The sequence below is a fragment of the Hippoglossus hippoglossus genome, chromosome 22 (assembly GCF_009819705.1).
Source record: "Hippoglossus hippoglossus isolate fHipHip1 chromosome 22, fHipHip1.pri, whole genome shotgun sequence".
Classification (NCBI taxonomy): domain Eukaryota; kingdom Metazoa; phylum Chordata; class Actinopteri; order Pleuronectiformes; family Pleuronectidae; genus Hippoglossus; species Hippoglossus hippoglossus.
The window spans coordinates 8607523-8625887 of record NC_047172.1 but is presented as its reverse complement, the minus strand read 5'-3'; the positions used below and the strand labels follow the sequence as shown (position 1 = coordinate 8625887).

The window sequence follows — 18365 nt, the reverse complement described above, 5'->3', positions numbered from 1 at the left end:
TTAAGTAGAAAACAATTGAAAGTGCATTTTCTCTATCAGCTCATATTTAAACTAAATGATTTTACACTGACACAATATTGTGACATTTTGCTCTTTTTTCTTTTCCGTAAATGCCAACTTTAACATGACACGCCTGCTATTTACATCACTTTAAACCAAACAGATGGCCGAGTGTTTCCACAACCCGCTGTCTGATAACCGGTGAGATCTGTCTAAAGTCACAAGTGTGTGCATGCTGATGACTGAGTATGGCATCAGCTGTTTAATTCATGCAGCTTTAATGTATTTTAAATTTGTACAGACTCTCCTCCTTCTCTCGGAGGAAAAGGTTGTTGCAGGCGATATTGTGTGGGTCTGTGGCTGGTGACACTCCGTACTATTGAATGTAATTAAAAACTAATCCGGAGCCGAGCCGAGCGGAGCGTGTTGACAGAACTGACTAATGTGCCCACAGGAAGGTCTCATACTGTCGAACACAGTAGCCTCACAGACTGAACTGTATAGCAATAATATAAAATGGATGGCAAACCAGTTTGTCCACATTTGAAGTACAAGCGATGTGTGTTGCTGCTGCAGCTCTACGTGCTTGTTCGACACGTCGTTCCAAAAGCGTGGTGATTAAAGCGCTGCTGTAACATCCTCCGTTCAATTAGTAATGCCACCCTCAAGATTTTAGAACCTGGCTGCAGGGATTTGCTTCTATTCAATGATAAGAGCATTAGTGATGTTGGTCTGATGTGTGATAAGGCCTGGCTCGCAGTCAGGATATTGAATGGGTTTTAGTTGGATGCTCTGCAGGAATGTCAGGTTTCCTTTCTCTTTCATTTTCACGAGTATTTTTAGTTATTTCAGTAAAGAAAGGGCTTTTTAACTGTTGCCACTATTGCATAAAATATAAGAAGCAGCAATTACATATCCCTTAATTCTTTGCTAACTAATTTTGGCCACTTGAGGGCACTGGATGCAAACAGCAGGTTAAAAACAACAACTGACGTTATCATCCATTGTGTAGTTTTTAGCAAACATTCTGCAGTTACTCTTCATTTGGTGCCGAGGGTCTGTTAGCGTTGTGTTTTGTTTGATTAGGACAAATCTTAAAAATCTGAACTCAATCATTTCCTGAAACAATCGATTCACTGAACGGATATTTTGAACAAATCTTTCTAATGAACTGATTCTAGTGATTCAGCACAAAGGAAATAACTGCTAATGAAATGCAACATTAGTTTCTTTCAACCTAGCGCACGCAGATGCACTACTCACTCTTTTAGCTCTGTTTTGGTCTCCACCAACTCATCAGATGATAATCTGTCTTTTTAGCTAAACTATACACAATGTTCTTCAATAGTTTCAGAGCTTTCACCTACTTGGGATTAAAGTAGTAATAAAGTTTTGGGTAGGAGCTCAAATATCAGTTTAAGTAAATTATCTTTTGGACAATGTTACATTGAACATTAAAAGTATTCACTTATACAACAGGTGTAAACTTTTACAAGGAAGGAGAAGTATAGCCTCAAGTTTCTGTTGATTAACTTATATATATATATATGCTGGATTCACTAAAAGCAGTTAATGTCACCAACGTACCATTTGATGTATTGCTTTGAACAGAAAACTTAAAAACGTGATGATTCTGGATTTCCAAGGAATGATTTTTCTGTGATCTACAAGCAGCTTTATGGACATTGTTATGCTTCGGACATCAGAGTGAACGATATCCATGGACTGTGTAAGTCATGAAATAACCTAAACACGTGGGGAACTGCAGAGTTGGACTATTCCTCTCTGTCCTGTGGGTTAATTGCTACAAGCATTTTTGTGGCCACTTCGATAGATCTTGTTCCCTGCAGATGTTTTGACAAAGCAAGCAGTTAAAGCAGTATAATTGATGACATTAAGGCTTTATTCCATTTACGTTAGCCAGTCCCAGGGTCCTGATACTGAACATGCAGGTTAACTGGAGAGGCTTCCTGGGACACGTAATTAAACTGTGGCATTGTCTCACCTGCTTGTGCTGCTATAAGTCAAAGTGTCTGCTGTGACTAATGCCTATTCAAAGTAAAGAGCTTTGCCCAAACAGCCCAAAGGCAAAGATAAAGTTTGTAATGAGAGTCATCGACATACTTAAAGCCATATTGTCACTGTTGTGTCACATAGTCTACATATAGGGATGGACAACATGACCTCTCCCCCAAAGTAAAGCCAATGTGTCTTGATTCCTCCTGGTGGCTGGCTGCAGTATAGGTCATTAACCCTGCCTCCTCCATGTAAGTGGATGGGTCATGGACCAAAATAATAAGTCAAAGAGCTTGCCAAGTAAATTTTAAGATGTTCTCTGATTGTTACTTCTCAGACTCTGCTTCCAATCGATGTCATTTTCACATGATTTCACATTCATATCCTGGATATTTGGGCTTCATTTTTGGAGGAAGTGGAGATGCGTTGTCAATTTATATACAAGTTTGTGCCGTGACTGTGACAAATGTATTCTATATATTAATTTAAAGTGCTACAGGGCATCAAACCTGCAAATAATGCTGATGTGTTCTGTGGAAAAGAAGTGGAGAATTGGATATTGTACGTTACAATATTCAAAGAAACATGAAAAGCTGCTAAAAGGAAGTAAACCTCTACCTGTGGGGAACATGGTGTTGTTACACTTTTAGTCGTCCAACATGGAATTCACTCGACAGGTTCTGGGTGTATTGTAGCAACATGCAGCCCTGCACGGTCCCACAGAGCGCTCGTGGTGATAAACAGATCTAATTAGCTTTCAGTTTATTGTGATCTGAGCTGTGTCTCCCTGGTTGATCCGCTGCCTTAATCTCTTCCATGGGGAATACAGGATATTAAGCAAGGGCCGGTCGTCCCACATTACACCAGAGCGGAGATACTGTAGCTTTGATAGACAAAACTGATTATGTGATTATGAACTACGAGCAATGAAGACAGGCACGTTTGAGCTTCAGAAAAGCCTTGGACCTGTTTGTACTGGTACCAGACATCACGTGTACTAGAATCCACCTTTTAAAGAAGAAAAAGCCTTCAGTTCTTTGAAGGCTAAAGAACTTGAAAATCAATTTTCACACTTTAAGCCCCAGGATCTCTTAAAGGTTTAGTGATGTCTTTATGTGCTGAGCTCCGAGGCCGCAGACGGCACTTGACTTTATTTAGGTGTTTATGAAAACACTTCTAAGACTATTTGGCCCCTGGAGGAGCAGTGACAGTTAGGGCTCCTTTAAACCTGGTGCATTACTACGGGGCACTCACTCCGGCTGATATCACCAATTCTCCTCTGATATTTCCTTCACTTTCTTTCTCCTAGTGTTGAAAGCAGGTGGAGTATATAAGGTGTTTTGAGAAATAAATCAGGTTTTTACCAGTATAACAAGATTTACTGTAGCTATATACTCTTGTCATCATACCTCACTACAGTACGGCCGACCATTTTCACCTGTCAGTGGCAGTAAAAGATTTAATAGTTCATGTCAAGCTTGCAGTGAAACATTTTGATATTTATACCTTCTCTTTGCAGAAAAGGTTCAATTTCAGATTCCTTGTAAACATATATATATATAAAATCTCCTTTAGAATCATTTGTTGTTATTGGAGACATTTTATTAACCTTTCTGCAGGTCAAGAAAACAGGTCTGGGAGTTAATGTCAATTCTATGACTCTGTGAGGCTGCACCATGCTGCTGTTTGGAGCTTTTGACGAAGTGCACATCAAATACATTTTTCTCAAAGATGGTTTCTCTCATTTTAGACATAGTTCGTTTTTCTCGTAAGTTTGGTTCTAATTAGTTATTTGATGCTATTAAAAACAAGGTCAAATGTCATGATTGACAGCTGTGACTGACTCGTGATTGGTTGAGCAGGACTTCACTTTATTTAGTAGTAAACCAAAGTGCTGCACTAATTATAAATTTGACCTTATTTTGGTGCTATAAGGAAAATCAAGGATAGACAAAGTTATCACAAGATTGATGTTCACACCACAATCATGAACCTCATGGTGACGCCAGAGGAACAAAATCAGCAGGATACATCATCTGGGACCAGATTCCAACGCGGTCCATCCAGTTGCTTTAGATGTTATAGTCTAAGACATTACCACCCACAGAGCCACCCACCCTAGCACTGCTAAAAATAAACCTATCATCCGTTTATCTCCAAATGCTACATGAAAAGCAGCAACTTATTTTAAAAACAAACCATCAAACCTCAGAAAACAATATGCATTGGGAAAAAAAAGGATATATAAACCTGCCAGTCCCTACATCATCTGTAGTTATCTGTGCTTTTGAAGAAAATGAGAATCGGCTTCCCCGTGTTGTCTCGGTGTGCAACAGAGAGCAGCGGTGTCTCAGCACATCTTTGGATCGGGAAGTCATAATTCAGCCTTTGGGATGTGTAACTGTGTCACAAGTAGTATTGCCAGTAAATGAACTCAGCCTGCGCTGTCAGCAGTAACTGGTGGTCCCGCTAAGAAAGGCTTTGTGACTTAGTCCCGGAGAGTTGTGCTCACGCTGTGTTCGACTGTCACAAACCATTCTGTCTCACGCGCTCTCGCGCTCCATCTCGTAGACTGAGCGCATACGCGGAGAGGAAGCGTATCACAAATGCATGCAGACAAGCTTGCCCATGAATCAGAGAAGATTAGATTTGTTCAGTGCGCACAAACACACACACACACACACACACTTTGTCTTCACCCTATGAAAACTTTCCACTGCTACACTCTGTGTCATTCCTGTTGTCATCTGAGGAACCCTGCCAAGGCAATAATGAACTCAAGTCATGAGGCAGGGGGCCATGCTGGGTGGATGTGAGTCGTCATGTGTGCACACGTGTGTGTTTGTGAGTATCTCAGAGAAAATGAGAGGGAAGGTAAATGGAGGAAAAGACTGAAGAACGAGGCTGGACAGATTTCCACATGTTGTTTGTGTGTGTGTGTCTGTGTGTGTGTGTTTCCTTGGGCCGTGTATAACATTGTGCTGGTTTTAAATTAATCAGTGCAATGGGGTGTATCTTCTAAGCCGCTATAATGTGTCGGCTCCTTTATTTGATTCGAGCAGTAATCTTAGAACTCCCCACTGGCCTTCCTTCATCGGCCCCGTACTACAAAGCTAACGTTGCCACAGAGACACGCAGACAGAAGCAGGGCAGTGCCAAAGAGATGAGCCATTTCTCTGGATTAACATTATTCTTAAACAAGTGAATCCAGCCGGAAATCTCCTCATTATATGAGCATTATGGTCAAGACGGACCTTGTTGGAGTATTAGTTTGCGATGGTTGGCTTCAGCTGCTTAAGGGCATTAGAAAGATGAAGATAGTGAAAAAAAGATTTATGAGTAATTATTTAGTTACTGTAAAGCCCTTTTCAGGCATGAACTCCGAAAAATGTCTGGAAAATAAGGTTCGGACATTTTTCAGAGTTCGCCTATGAACACACAGCAGGAGATTTTCTGTGTCAGATGCGTTCACAACAACAGGAAACTGTCCGGAACATACGTAGCATACAGGACATAACGTTGAAATTCCACTGTGGAAATCACGTTTTTATTTACAGCACATTGAAACTGGCCCCTTGGTTACGCAAAATAAAACAACAACTACGGAACCAGTTTCCACCCAATGTGGTTCTGAGGGATGAAGCCTGGACCTGAAAAGAAGCCATTAAAGTTTGATGCCGTTTTAAGGGACTACGTTTTGTGACAATCATGTATAAAGGTTAAAAGCAGAAACTTGCTGTGGCTTTAACATTAAATTTGTCTCTATCCCTAAACAAATTTTATACCTTTTTAAACTTGTAGATCATGTAAGAACATGCAGCCCTCTATTTAAAATTAGCCTGACATATTTGTGTTATTATTATTTTTTCAGTTTTGGTCTGTCCCATGTTAGAAACATCATCAACACACCTGCTCCAGGTGGATCCTCCGGAGAACCTCCTGCTGAGCTCATTCAGACATTCTCAGGAGTTTTTACTAGGAGGCCTGATGGAGAAACTCCAGTGAAAGTCCTGAGCCTCTCACTCGGACATCTGCGTTCTTACATTCTGCCCCTCCGGAGAATGTCCGGAGTTTACTGCAACAAAAAAGCAGCTACAGAGTAGGATATATTACTTTTAAACCTTCATCTCAGCATGGTGACGACCCCCTGCCCACATTCACCATGTCCTCCACCTCCATCACCTCCATCCTGGTGAGGAGACATCACACCGCCCCTTGTGCCCCTCTCCTCTCGCCACCCCGCCCCACCGGGACCGGTGGTAGCTGGTGCCAAACCGCCCCCAGGGAGCCGCCGACGAGGAGGAGGAGGAGGACGCAGCCATGCCGAGCGACGACACTCACCAGCCGGACCGCCGCCTCGTCTCATCCGTCTCCAGCGCCTCACACGGGCGGAAGATGCCGTGAGACCCCCCCGCAGGCCCTGGACGGCACCTGGCTGGGAGTGAGGTGGAGGAGCGGCGGACAACGGACGGCGGATAATGACGTGATGGTTCCGGTGGTGGAGCGAGCAAAGCGCGGCTGCCGGCGCCTTTAATGACCGGAGCTGCAGAGGAGAGCACCGGACTCTGACTGTGTGTGGACCCGCGTGTGGAGACCGACACCGGAGGAGGGAGACGGTCTCCAACAGGTTCCGTGAAGGTAAGACATCATGGAACCATCCGTGCGCCCTGAGCGGCTCTGCGCATCAATCTATCCGCTTAATTGGGTAAAAGATGAGGCCAATCAGTGATGGAACAGCCGCTAAATGGAGCTGCAGACACCAGTGGAGTTTGACAGAGGCTGTGTTTGTTTCACGGAAAGTATTAGTATACATTGTTATCCCTGAAATATGTAAATAATTTGTATATACTGTAGTTTGACATTACTCCAAATGATGAGCATCCTGTGGTGAGAGGTGAGTGGACCTGATTCTACCTCCTTATAATAATAAAATATATGTTTGTATTAGAATAAGAAGAAGAAAATCACATGCAACATGTAGTTTGTGGGTAAAATCAATATAAATTTGTATTTATTTTTGCACGATTGTGACCATTTTCATTCAGATTTAATGCTTTAGATAAACTACAATCTACAAATATTCCAATGGGCCAAAGAGCAGTGACAGTAAATGAATGGGGGTTTACACAGGAGTGATTAATGCTGGGGGTTTATGATGTGAATGAAAACTCATCCATCTGACTGACCTTCTCTGTCCCTTGCAAACAAACAGGCTCATTTACCGGAGCTGCAGGGCCGACCATTCCCCTGCCGAGGGCCGAGGCTTTTTCCCAGGGGGCTTTGCAGCACTGTTGAGGATGCCACACACCCCAGATGCTGACTTCTACGGTTAAGGTGTGTGTTTGAGAATCACAGTTCAAAAGGGAACCAGCTAATACCTTTTTTAATGAATTTTTTACTTGCAACGAATTTAACCCCTGCTCATTTTATCAATCAAGATCTTACAGTTTAATGAACGCTCATGTAGTCACGACACCTTATAGCATCTTCAAACACAGAGAGAGACCTGGATCACTGTCGGTCATGTGGGGAAAAAACGGATGACCGCATTCTGTTTAGACTATATGAAAATGAAATCATCCACCCCCCCCTCTTGTATTTTTTCTTTCCACTCCTTTGCCGCCTTCGAGCCCTCCCGCTCTGACGGTGGGCAGCTCTGTCCTAGATGTGGATGTGTTCCTCTCCTCACACGCCGAGATGAGTGCTTTCAGAGGCGGACGAGGCAGAAAAGTCCCGATTTTTACTACCTGGCTAAATTGCCCCCGTGATGGAAAAATATTGTTAAAGGGAACGATACTTGAATAATTGAAGCCCCGCGGTTTTAAAATTGCAGGGACTAGCTGTGATTTCCAGCGCAAAGTCGGGAGGCCACCGCAACGAAATATTCATATGATTATTTAAGAATGGATAAATCGGAGAGCCACTCAGGTGCTGCCACCCTCTCGCTCCATCTCTCCCCCCCACTCTCTGTGTTAGGTTTCTATCTGCTGTTGTAAAATCCCTCAGCTTCTCTTAGGGTCGGCCGATCTGACCCTTTTATTTCGTGGACATTCTCAATTTAGTAAATAATCCACATTTCGAATCGTGCAGATCGCATCATTAAAAGTTTCTGTGTCAAAGTGATACCGTGCAACTTTTTAACTTAAAATAGCAACTTCGAATTTTATATTGATGGTGCACTGACTTGGAACGGGGAGAATGGTGTCGCTTTCATTCTTCCTCTTGCTCTATGTAACTTCAGTGAGCGGGTACGATCACGTGTGAGAAGTGCGTAACGGACTGATTGTTGTGGTTTAAAAAGCCACAATCAGGTCCAGCAAGTTCGAGACTAACGTCGAACTATAGATAAGTTATAAAGATTTAGAAATCGTTAAAAAACAGATTCTAATTCCAATATTCAGTGAGGACATTTCTGTCTCAGGAAGCTGCTGTGATTCAGTTCAGTGAGTAGGACATCGCATTGATGGGCTTTGTTTTTTCTTTCTTTACATGAAAACTATGTAAAAATCTTCATCTATTGGACACGGCGCTGAATAGAATTAATCATCACTTGTGGCTGTAATTTGTATAGAAAAATTACAGCCACAATAACTTAAGTTTTTAATTGGTGTCATTTTTGAAAAAAACAATATTTGCTGTCTTTTATCTAATCACCCCGTGATGCTGCAGAGGGCGCTGTTGCTCAGTAAAAGTTACATAGTGTTGTTTTAAAGGTTCAGTGTGTAAGATTTAGAAGAAAGGGATCTATTGGCAGAAATTGAAAATCAAATAACCCTTTGTGTTTTCACTGGTGTGTTTCACCTAAATGGTACAAATTGTTGTTTTCTTTACCCTACAATGGGCCCTTTAGATTTACATACTTCATATTCAGACAGGGAGCGGGTCCTCTCTACGGAGGCCGCCATGTTTTTTTACAGTAGCCCAGACTGGACAAACTAATCACCTTTTGAGTTTTTATAACAACTGAAGGTTTCCAGAGGTTCTCTTTCATGTTTCATGGAGGGTGAGGGGATGGGTATTCAGCTGCAACATGCAGCTTCACCACTGAATCTTACACACTGAACCTTTAAGATCAATTTTAAAAGATCGCCCCTGCTAACCAGCCTGTTTTTAGTTCACTGACTGCAGCGCTAAGCCAAAAGTGCGATTCGTTGTGAAATCGTTTGTAAACAGAAAGCAGAATTTTGGGCTAAGAATGCGGACACACATCAATATTCTTGGTCAGAATAAAATCAAGGCAAAAACAGGCTGCAGAGATTTATGAGTTGGGTCTTTAGTGGGACAGACTTTGTGTCCATGCAGAGAATCGTGATTTAGATCATGCATTGTGATCCTTTACCAAAAAAGATTGTGATATGATTTTTTTGGCTAGATCGCCCTCCTTAGCTTCTATCACTGTCTAATATCCTCTATCTATCGGTCTTGAAGGGGAGCTAGAACATGTTCAAAGCACCAATATCATACCACCTGCTTCACATAGTTTTATTCTATTTATCTGCAATGATTTCCAGGTCCCCTTCATTTTCTCTGTTAATATCTTTGTAAACTGAAAATGTTTGTGTTTTAGAATGTGGGTCGGACAAAATAAGTTTTCTGAAGACTTCATTTTGGGCTCAGAGAACGTGTGATGGGTTTTTTAATTATTATTAGCATTTAGATTGGTTTGCATGAAAATAGGAAAATGAAACTCCTGGATCCTCAGCCTGAGTTCCGGCCATATACTTCCACATCTGGGCTGATTCCAGCTGTTGGCTGACAGCAAGATTCTCTGTGTGCACCAGAATGGGTCCAGATGTGGAATCTGAGAGTCATACTGTGCGTGGACAGGACCTGGGCCGGGGAACAGGGCACGTATTGAGCGAGATGTAAGACAAAAATGTGGCACAAGTATTTGCCAGAATAATTTTTCCATCTGAAAGACAGTTTGAAACAACTAGTTGGCTCAAAGTGAAGAAACTCAGGTAACAGAGACCAGGAATCACTGCTCCTGGTCCAGAAATACTCCGGCACATAAACCCTGCGAAACTGACACTTTTATTACGGATTAAAGAAACGACATGTAATGTGTTAATTAGTGAGATTTAGAGGTGCTTGAAAGATGATGAATACTGCTTCACCCTGTTTTCACTCTACGACTGAAGCTAAGCTAATTGGCTGCTGGCTCCGGCTTGATTTTAAATGGACGGACATGAAAGTGATGTCAGTCGTCTCATCTCGGTATCAGCGCGAAAGGAAATGATACATTTCCCCAAAATGTCAAATTATTCTTTCAACTTGTAGATAAATTGGATTTTGTAATTAAACTTCTCCTTGAAAATCGTCTCTAATTTTTGTGACTTACTCAGGCGTCACATGGGAGAAAGTTTCAAAGCACCAATCATCATCACATCATCCCACCTGAAACTTCTGAGGGAGGCAGAGTTTTTACCTCTCCAGGTTTTGCTGCGATCAGGGATGTTTAATGTTGGATGTGTGTGTGTGTGGTTGTTATCACCTGTGTGTCTCTCTGTGCCTTTATCCGACTGCTTGGATCATTTCATATCCCACAGAGAAAACTAATTAAAATATGACGCCTCTCTGAGCTGTGTCGAGAGACACCAGAACTTCTAAATATACCTCTGCAAGTGGAGTGTGAAACCTCTCCACCTCTCTCAACATTTCTCACATCATGAAGGTTGTAACTGCATGATGCTGTGGTGGTTTAATCATGTGAGCATGTCTTTCTTTTAGTACAAGGATATGGATATTTTAACAATTTAATAAAATGTTTTGTCAGTTGTTTTTTTTTGTTAGATTGCTGAAAATCCTAAAATACCCAGGAGTTTCATACACGCACACAAAGGCTACCTTCAAAATCCCCTGTGAGTCTCAGGGATACTCGTCTGCTGCACAGTGAAGAAGTGGGGCTTTTACTTTCTGTCACTGAAGCTCATCTGACAGATACACACAGTATAACAACTGTAGTCTGCCAGTCACCTGGGACTCGTACACTTAATGTCTTCAAAGAGGTTAAGTGTAGTGGACATCAGATGCCTGTTGGCTCATCTGAGTCTTCCTCATCCCCCTCTTCATCCCTGTCACTTCTCCATGTCAGCACTTGACAGGATTTCTGGCAGATCCTGTGTGTGCGTTTCGTTGGATTTGTGTTTTCCAGTTCAACCAGACAGCTGTGGACCCTCTGAGAGCCACACATGAACTGCATCGGTTAAGATGCTCTGACAGCGTTAGACTCGAGTCTCCCAACCTCCCTCGCTTGGCTTCTTTGTCTCTCCAGTCTGTTGGAAACTCCCTAATCTGAGGCTTTACTTCTGCACTCCCTTTCTAACATAATTTGCTTGCGTGTTAGTCCAAATGACTAGATTCCTTTGCTTTGTCTGTGTTGATATACATCAGAGAAGGCCACAGATTCTGCATAAACCTGCTGCAGCAGCTTCAGCCGTCTTAACGCAGGTCTTAAACTGAAGTGATGCCGGAGACCAGGAGGGGAATGGTGTAACGGTGTGGTGAAAGAGGAGGATGGGGTTTGAGAGTGAATGGGAGATGGAGTGTAAAGACAAGACAAGAAGCATAAGGACGACTGAGGAGGTGGAGCGGGAAAGTGAGCTAGAGAGGGAGGAGATGGAGAAACGGGGAGCATGAGAGACTTCACATCGCTTTTAACGACATTATCGTGGCCCGTGGTGTATATAATTTAGTACGATGATGCAATGGAAGGAGCTGCAGCGAGTTAGCTGTCTGGGAGGGAGGCTCACATGCTCATTTCAACTCACACACACACTTTGCTGTGTTGGAGCTTCATTTACATTCAATGTTAAGTTGAAATTTATGATTCTCACCTTATCTTAAAACAATTTTTAAGGGGTACGCCAGTACGATTTGTAGCAGGGATGAGGGCGGATTTCATCCTCCTTCATAACATGCCAGTTCTGCCATCCCCTCTCTGCAATCCCTGCATCTCGAATGTGAGAGAGGGCTGCGTGTGCAGGTGAACATCCTGTAGTTAATGCTGCCAACTAAATGTTGGGATCCGCAGTATATTTTAAAATGTTAAATGAAAACAAATCACATCAAATACAGCAGGCGGGCAGCGCTCTTTGCCTCGCTCCCCCTCTCTCTCCCACACAAACTAACTGACCGTCAGCAGCACCTGGTGAGAAATCATACCCATGTAAGTGGTAGTTAAATCATCCATAAAGGCAGGATTCAGTATAAACTCAGCAGATTCTTGGTGTACATTCACACAACAAGCACACAGTTGTCTACTGCAGGAGTGTTGTCCCGCACACCCACACCTTGACCGGTCAGCTCCAAATGTCAATCATCTTGAGATACACTCCCAAATAATATTCACACCAAGTTTGGTGAAAATCCATCCACACATTGCTGAGTTATTTTGCACACTCACTGGAAGACAGGACCCTCCCCCTGGTATAAGTGAACAAATCACCCACTGGGGTTCACCTCAGCATTTCTGCCTCCTATTCAGACATTTACAAAGGAAAGAAATCTCTGGCTGGATTTGACTTTTGGTAACATGTGGCTCAGCAGCCGGGCACCAGACCAAAACCAGCCAACCCTGAACCAACATGTTAAATGTTCTGGCTGAGATTCGCCAGTTATGACGACACAACAAGCGCCAGAACAGTTCAACCTTTTCATTAGGAAAGATGATGAAAATTCACTGCAAATTGCAGCCTTGGGAGGCTCGTAGCTTTTCAACAAATTACATTAATTCACCAGTAATGAGAAAGAAACTTGAGTTTTTCAATCAATTTAATTAGGATAATTAAATGTGGTTCTTCCGCTGAGAAATATCTGGATGTTTCAGTTAATCACCTTGAACACTAGATAAACAAAGTCCTCTAGTGTTGTAATTACTATAATGGCAGCGCTTAAAATGAATCATTTTGCCTCAAGCTTAATCATATAAACGTCTAAATTAAGGTCAAATGAATGTATTTTATGTACTGATATATGAGGTCGTTTTCACTGAGGGAATTAACGTTTGGAATGTGTGTTTATTTGGTATTTGAGTACTGTAACTTGACTGTTAGTGGATTGCGTGTTTATGTGTGTGTGTATGTAAGTATGATTCCTAAGATAAACCCTCGTGACACAGAAATGTAATTGAGGCTTGATATTTTACAGTTTAAGCACAAACTTTTCACTATATATAAAAATACAAGCACATATATAGAACTTGAAAATAATATAGACGTTAAATATACATGTTTTTTAGGTAAATTGTATCTTTTCGAAATTATTTATTTGCACATATTAGACAACATAGACACCATTACTACATCAGCAGTTCGCTGATATTAGCCCTTAGAATCAACTGATCAGTTCACATAATAATTTATTGCTTTCCCTCAGAAAGAGCTGTTTATAAGAAGGTCTATTTAAAGCTAGACGGTGTATTTACTGTGTGCAGTGGAGATAATTATGCGTGCAGACATATTGTGTTGTTTTTAGCTGAGAATATTTCTGCTGCTGTGTGAATCAAGGCTGTTTTGGTAAAAACTACTTACCTGCATCGTGGAACTAGAACAGCAGGGATGAAGAGTTTCTGTACAAACCTGTGTGATTTCTTGATTCAAATGTGTCTTATATAGTCAGCAGAACATTAAATTGCATGATTTCTTTCTTTGAATAGTTTAATAAATGCATCTTTGCTCTTGTGTCTTAATGAGCACCTTCAGTATTCAGTGAATTCTGTCCACATGACGACAATTATCCATGCGACTGTAAGCGCTGCTTCTGAATCACTCACAGAAACCTAAAATGACAGGAGATGCACGTAGGCTTGTGGTTTAGTATTCTGAAACTATACTGCACATATGCATATAACACACAGGCCATATGGCTCCTGTGCAGAGTGGGTGATGCCTGTGTCGTCGTGCTAAGTCCTGAGTGAGAGGTTCACATCCCAAATTGTTCTGGTTTTGAGTCTGTGCAATTTGTGCCCTTTTATGCATTTCATTGCAAGACCAGATTCCGAGTCATGAATAATAGTTAATAGTCGTTTACTGTCAGAATCCTACATGTCAAAGGGTTTCTGCCTCTCCAACGTGAGGATTTGCTGCCTGCTTCTTTTCAAATCACAGGAAATAGACTGCCCCTATAGGAATAGCAGTTTGAAGTACATCACTTAAGGCTGTAATCTAAATCTAATTGGTGATTTAATTCATCCAAAGAGCAGATGAATCACCGCTGAGAATAATGCTTAGCTGCAGCCCCACGTTTCTCTTCTCTCTCCCCCTGCAGGAGTTCCAGTGAGAGGAGGTCTTGAGAGTGACACTCCGCAGGCCTGTCATGGTTTCCTACCTGTCACACTCCTCCATCTCTGCATCTCCCGCTGTCTTCTAATGTAGGTGTCCATCTCTTCTACTACGACATCACTGTGCTCAATAGCTCTGCAAACTGCAAACACGTCTGAAACTTACCAAGCTTTTACAGTCATGTGTGTAATGTAGAAGTAAACATGAAGGACAATTTGTGATTTTGATTTGCTCTTTCATGGAACAGCTGTTTATTTTTTACTTTAGCTCTATTCAATCCATTAGTTTTGAGTGCAAGCGGATACAAAAACATTGCAAATACCTGCTTTCACTTTCTTTATATAGGCGTTCTTATTGGATTTTATATAGTGTAGATGTAACTGCCAGCTATGGAAGATATTTTGGTGACACTGATATATTGCAGCTGTCCGAAATTTCCAATAGCTCTGTCTCGGAGGCTGATCTGGGGAAATTTGTACTTAGTCAGAAAGAGAGAGAGCAGTGGAAAAAACGAACGAGTGCACAGGGCACGAGGGCTCGGGGGTTGAGTGAGACTGAAAATTAGGTGAATTTTCACTTAAACGAATGGGAATATTACTTACGAGGATATCTCCAGATGATTACCTTTTGGTGCTGATCAGTCAAATGTCAAAATCAACAGAAATATAATCCCCAAAAAAATAAGATTGTAACATAATATTGTAACATAATATTGAACAATTATTCATGAATGGAATGACATGATCATGATTTTTGGGGGATTTTCCATTTATTCACAGTCATATGAAGAAACGATTATGCAATTATTACATAAATTTATATAAAAGTTAGCTTTACCTGTTTAGGGAACGTGTGCATCCAGGGTAAACATTGTCTGTATGATGCATTTTATTGGATTTTCTTTTGTTGTCTTATGTTTTGTCTTTTAATCTCTTGGAACCATGTTGGAATAAGTGATACAGTGAAATAGTTTCACTTGAACATGTTATTCCTTGGAATGTAATTTGTAAATAAATCATATCAAGTCACATCATGAAGACACCAAATTAGGACTGAGTAGAATCATACTAACGACCGGTGAAGCTGCTCCGTGGGTTCGTCAGGGCCGAGCTTCATATCAACTCACTTAACTTTAATTTACCACTTGAATCTGTGTCTGTGAGGCCTGTCACAGCCCCGGCTGCCTGAAAACAGCTGCACCACAACCATCCAGTTACAACATGTTTCATCAGTTGCAGTTACATCACGATGGCACATGAACATAATATAGCCGGCACTGGTTATCATTGCCGACATTAAAGAAACCTTTGGACGTGAGTTTGCAGGATAGTCTTTTAGCTGCACTGAAATCCACATGTCTAATGAGCTCAACCAGAGTTTCTCTCTCTCTCTCTCTCTCTCTCTCTCTCTCTCTCTCTCTCTCTCTCTCTCTCTCTCTACTGCTTTCATCATCGCTCCGCCTCGCTCAGAAGGGTTTGATGGAGAGCTGGTCGAATGTCAGCGGGAACTATCGTTATAACCGGAGGAATTCTCGCCGGAGTGATACTGCTGTGCATCGTAGCAGTGCTCTGTTACTGTAGACTCCAGGTACCACTGTGTGTGCATGAATCTGAAATGGATAGATGGATGGATAGAAAGCAGGAACACAAGAAGGGAACACGAGATTTGAGCAAAGAGTAGAGAGCATAATGAGATAAATATATGAAATATACATGTGTAAACTTAAAAATACAAACAAAATACTTAAAAAAATTATATAAACACAAATGTACAGTATACGAATGCAAATCATACTGTTGTGCAAAAAACATTTGAAGCCTTTGCACTATAAAGCTTTTTATATACGACTTGTAAAAAACAATAACTGAGCTCATTGATCTGTGAACATCATGAGACATTTGAAATTGATGAAATTAAGATAAGATTACAAAAAATGAATTAATCCTTTTATGGATGTAGAAAATAGTTTTTTTTGTCAATTTTTGTCTCTTTTGTATTATTCTTTGTTTTTCTTTTTAGTACTTTTCATGATGTCATTTAGCTTTTAAATGCTCAGACCAATGCTAATCCTCTACTGTGTAGTTCTCACTGCACTGTATATTTTAAAATATATTAAAGGAGACATGTTATGCTCATCCTCAGGTTCATAATTTTAACGTGTTATCACTTGAAAAGGTTTAAATGCTCTAATGCTCAGAAAACACATCACTGTCCATCGCTGCAGCTCCTCTTTTCAGCCTCTGTCTGTAACATTGGTTTTAGCTCCTGTATCTTTAAAGGGATAGTTCACTGAAAAAGGAAAATTTAGAAGTATTACATTTACATTCTCAAAAAACCTATAACAGTGTTTAGTGTTTAAGCATCCTATGTTTCCTTTAAGCATCCAAACCCCGAACCCTTCTTTCTCAAACTCACTCTCCCTCTGTCTCCTCCCTCGCCCTCTGCAGTATTACTGCTGTAAGAAAAATGATTCTGAGGTGGACGTGGGCTCCTTGGTGGGAGAGGACCCCCTCTCTCACTTTCCCTGCAACGCCTGCAACGCCCTCGCCATGGACGGCGCCACTATCACCCCCGTCTCCCTGGATCAGCTGGACACGGGTTCCCACCACAGCCCCTGCCCCACCTGTTCGCCGCGCCCCATCCACTCTGGACTCGCGGACGGAATGCGTAACGGAGGGGAGCGGCTGGGCTTCCACACCTACTACGAGAACCCGTCCGTCTCTCTTCCTCTGTCCGCCAACCCGCAGGGATCCTCTCCTCTGAGTTACTTCGGCCCCTCGGACATGTTCCCTCCACCGCCGCGCCCCTACAGCACCCAGGTCTGACCTCTGCTGCACCGCCACACAGACATATAGATTTACGTGCATACACCTGACATTCGCACATCGAGCACATGTGACTTAATTCAGGTGATGGATTACAAAACAGCACAATTACACTCACACACCCACATTACCGCACACGCTCACTTCAGCCACAGATTCATCCGAGGAAAGTGACCCATAGACTGAGCAGTGCCTCTGTGTGGGCAACAGATCCACGGACCAGCAGAGGGCAGCGTGAAGTGCTGTTACATCAGCAGGGAGGTGGTTAATCAGCCTCACTTTGTTTCACGTGGGACTAAAATGTGTTGTTGCCGATTGGATCATAAACGGGATCCGGTCCACATTCAGGTGTGGACGCGTCTACACTGGTGCCGTCATTCAGGCCACATGTGAAAGTGGTCAGATACATGTGAAGGTGGTCAGAGACACGTGACCATGCATGTTCTTCATAGTGTGACCACGAAAGGGCCCCACGCACAAGTCATTGTTCTTTCTTTTTTTCACAAAAAACATGTTGATGATCAATTACAGATGAATTATGAAAAACAAAATGTTTGTTGCCATGAAAGTTTATTTTATAAACTGCACTGTTTTTACAAACCAAAAGGAATTGAGTTATAAGAATTAATGAATTACAAATTGAATTTAACAAAATCACTTTACCACCAAAAATTCCACCATAATCTTTTTGGTTACACTTTAATGTTATTGGTTCATATTTTCTGATTCATTTCCAAATAATTTCACAATTGAATCACATTTTCTCGGGTGTCACAATGTTTTTTTTGTGCTAATTATTCAGAAAAGTAGGAATTTCCTCCCAAAGGAAAAATGAAAGTGCAAAAAGTGTTTAAACATTCCTTGGGAAATTAGTGAAAATGTTTAAAAAAACATCTTGCAATGTTAAAGAAAGTGTGTTTGGGGGGGAATCCTGGCTCCGCGCCCTGATCCAGATCCATACCAAAAGTTAAACAGTTCTTACCTGAGCCACATCCCGTCCTGTCAATAACCTTTGCGTAAATCTGTTCGGTTGTTTTGTGTAATCTTGCTAACAAACAAACGAACAAATCAACAAACAAGCAGACAGGTGTGAAAACATAATCCGCTTGTCAGAGGTAAAAGGTGGATTTGTACTTATCCAATAAGATTTTGAGTTCTCTTTCCTTATTTAACGCAAATATCAGAAAAAAACTCATGAACAAGTCAAGTCAACTTTCTGTCATATAGCCCAATATCACAAATC

At 41.6% G+C, this 18365-nt stretch overlaps 1 protein-coding gene across 4 annotated transcripts in view; it reads left to right on the top strand.

Moving 5' to 3' along the window:
• The first annotated feature begins 5962 nt into the window (after positions 1 to 5962).
• The window catches only part of LOC117755730 (protein FAM163A-like), a 29318-nt gene continuing 16915 nt past the window's right edge, over positions 5963 to 18365 (top strand). For 2 of the 4 annotated variants that reach the window (XM_034575766.1, XM_034575765.1), the window contains exons 1-5: positions 5964 to 6654; positions 7229 to 7350; positions 14284 to 14386; positions 15770 to 15884; positions 16745 to 18038. In XM_034575766.1, the coding sequence (XP_034431657.1) occupies positions 15792 to 15884; positions 16745 to 17122 (471 nt within the window). In that variant the 5' untranslated portion in view covers positions 5964 to 6654; positions 7229 to 7350; positions 14284 to 14386; positions 15770 to 15791 and the 3' untranslated portion in view covers positions 17123 to 18038. Of the gene's footprint in view, positions 6655 to 7228; positions 7351 to 14252; positions 14387 to 15769; positions 15885 to 16744; positions 18039 to 18365 lie in introns of all 4 variants that reach the window. The other 2 variants (XM_034575767.1, XM_034575768.1) reach the window with 2 other exon arrangements.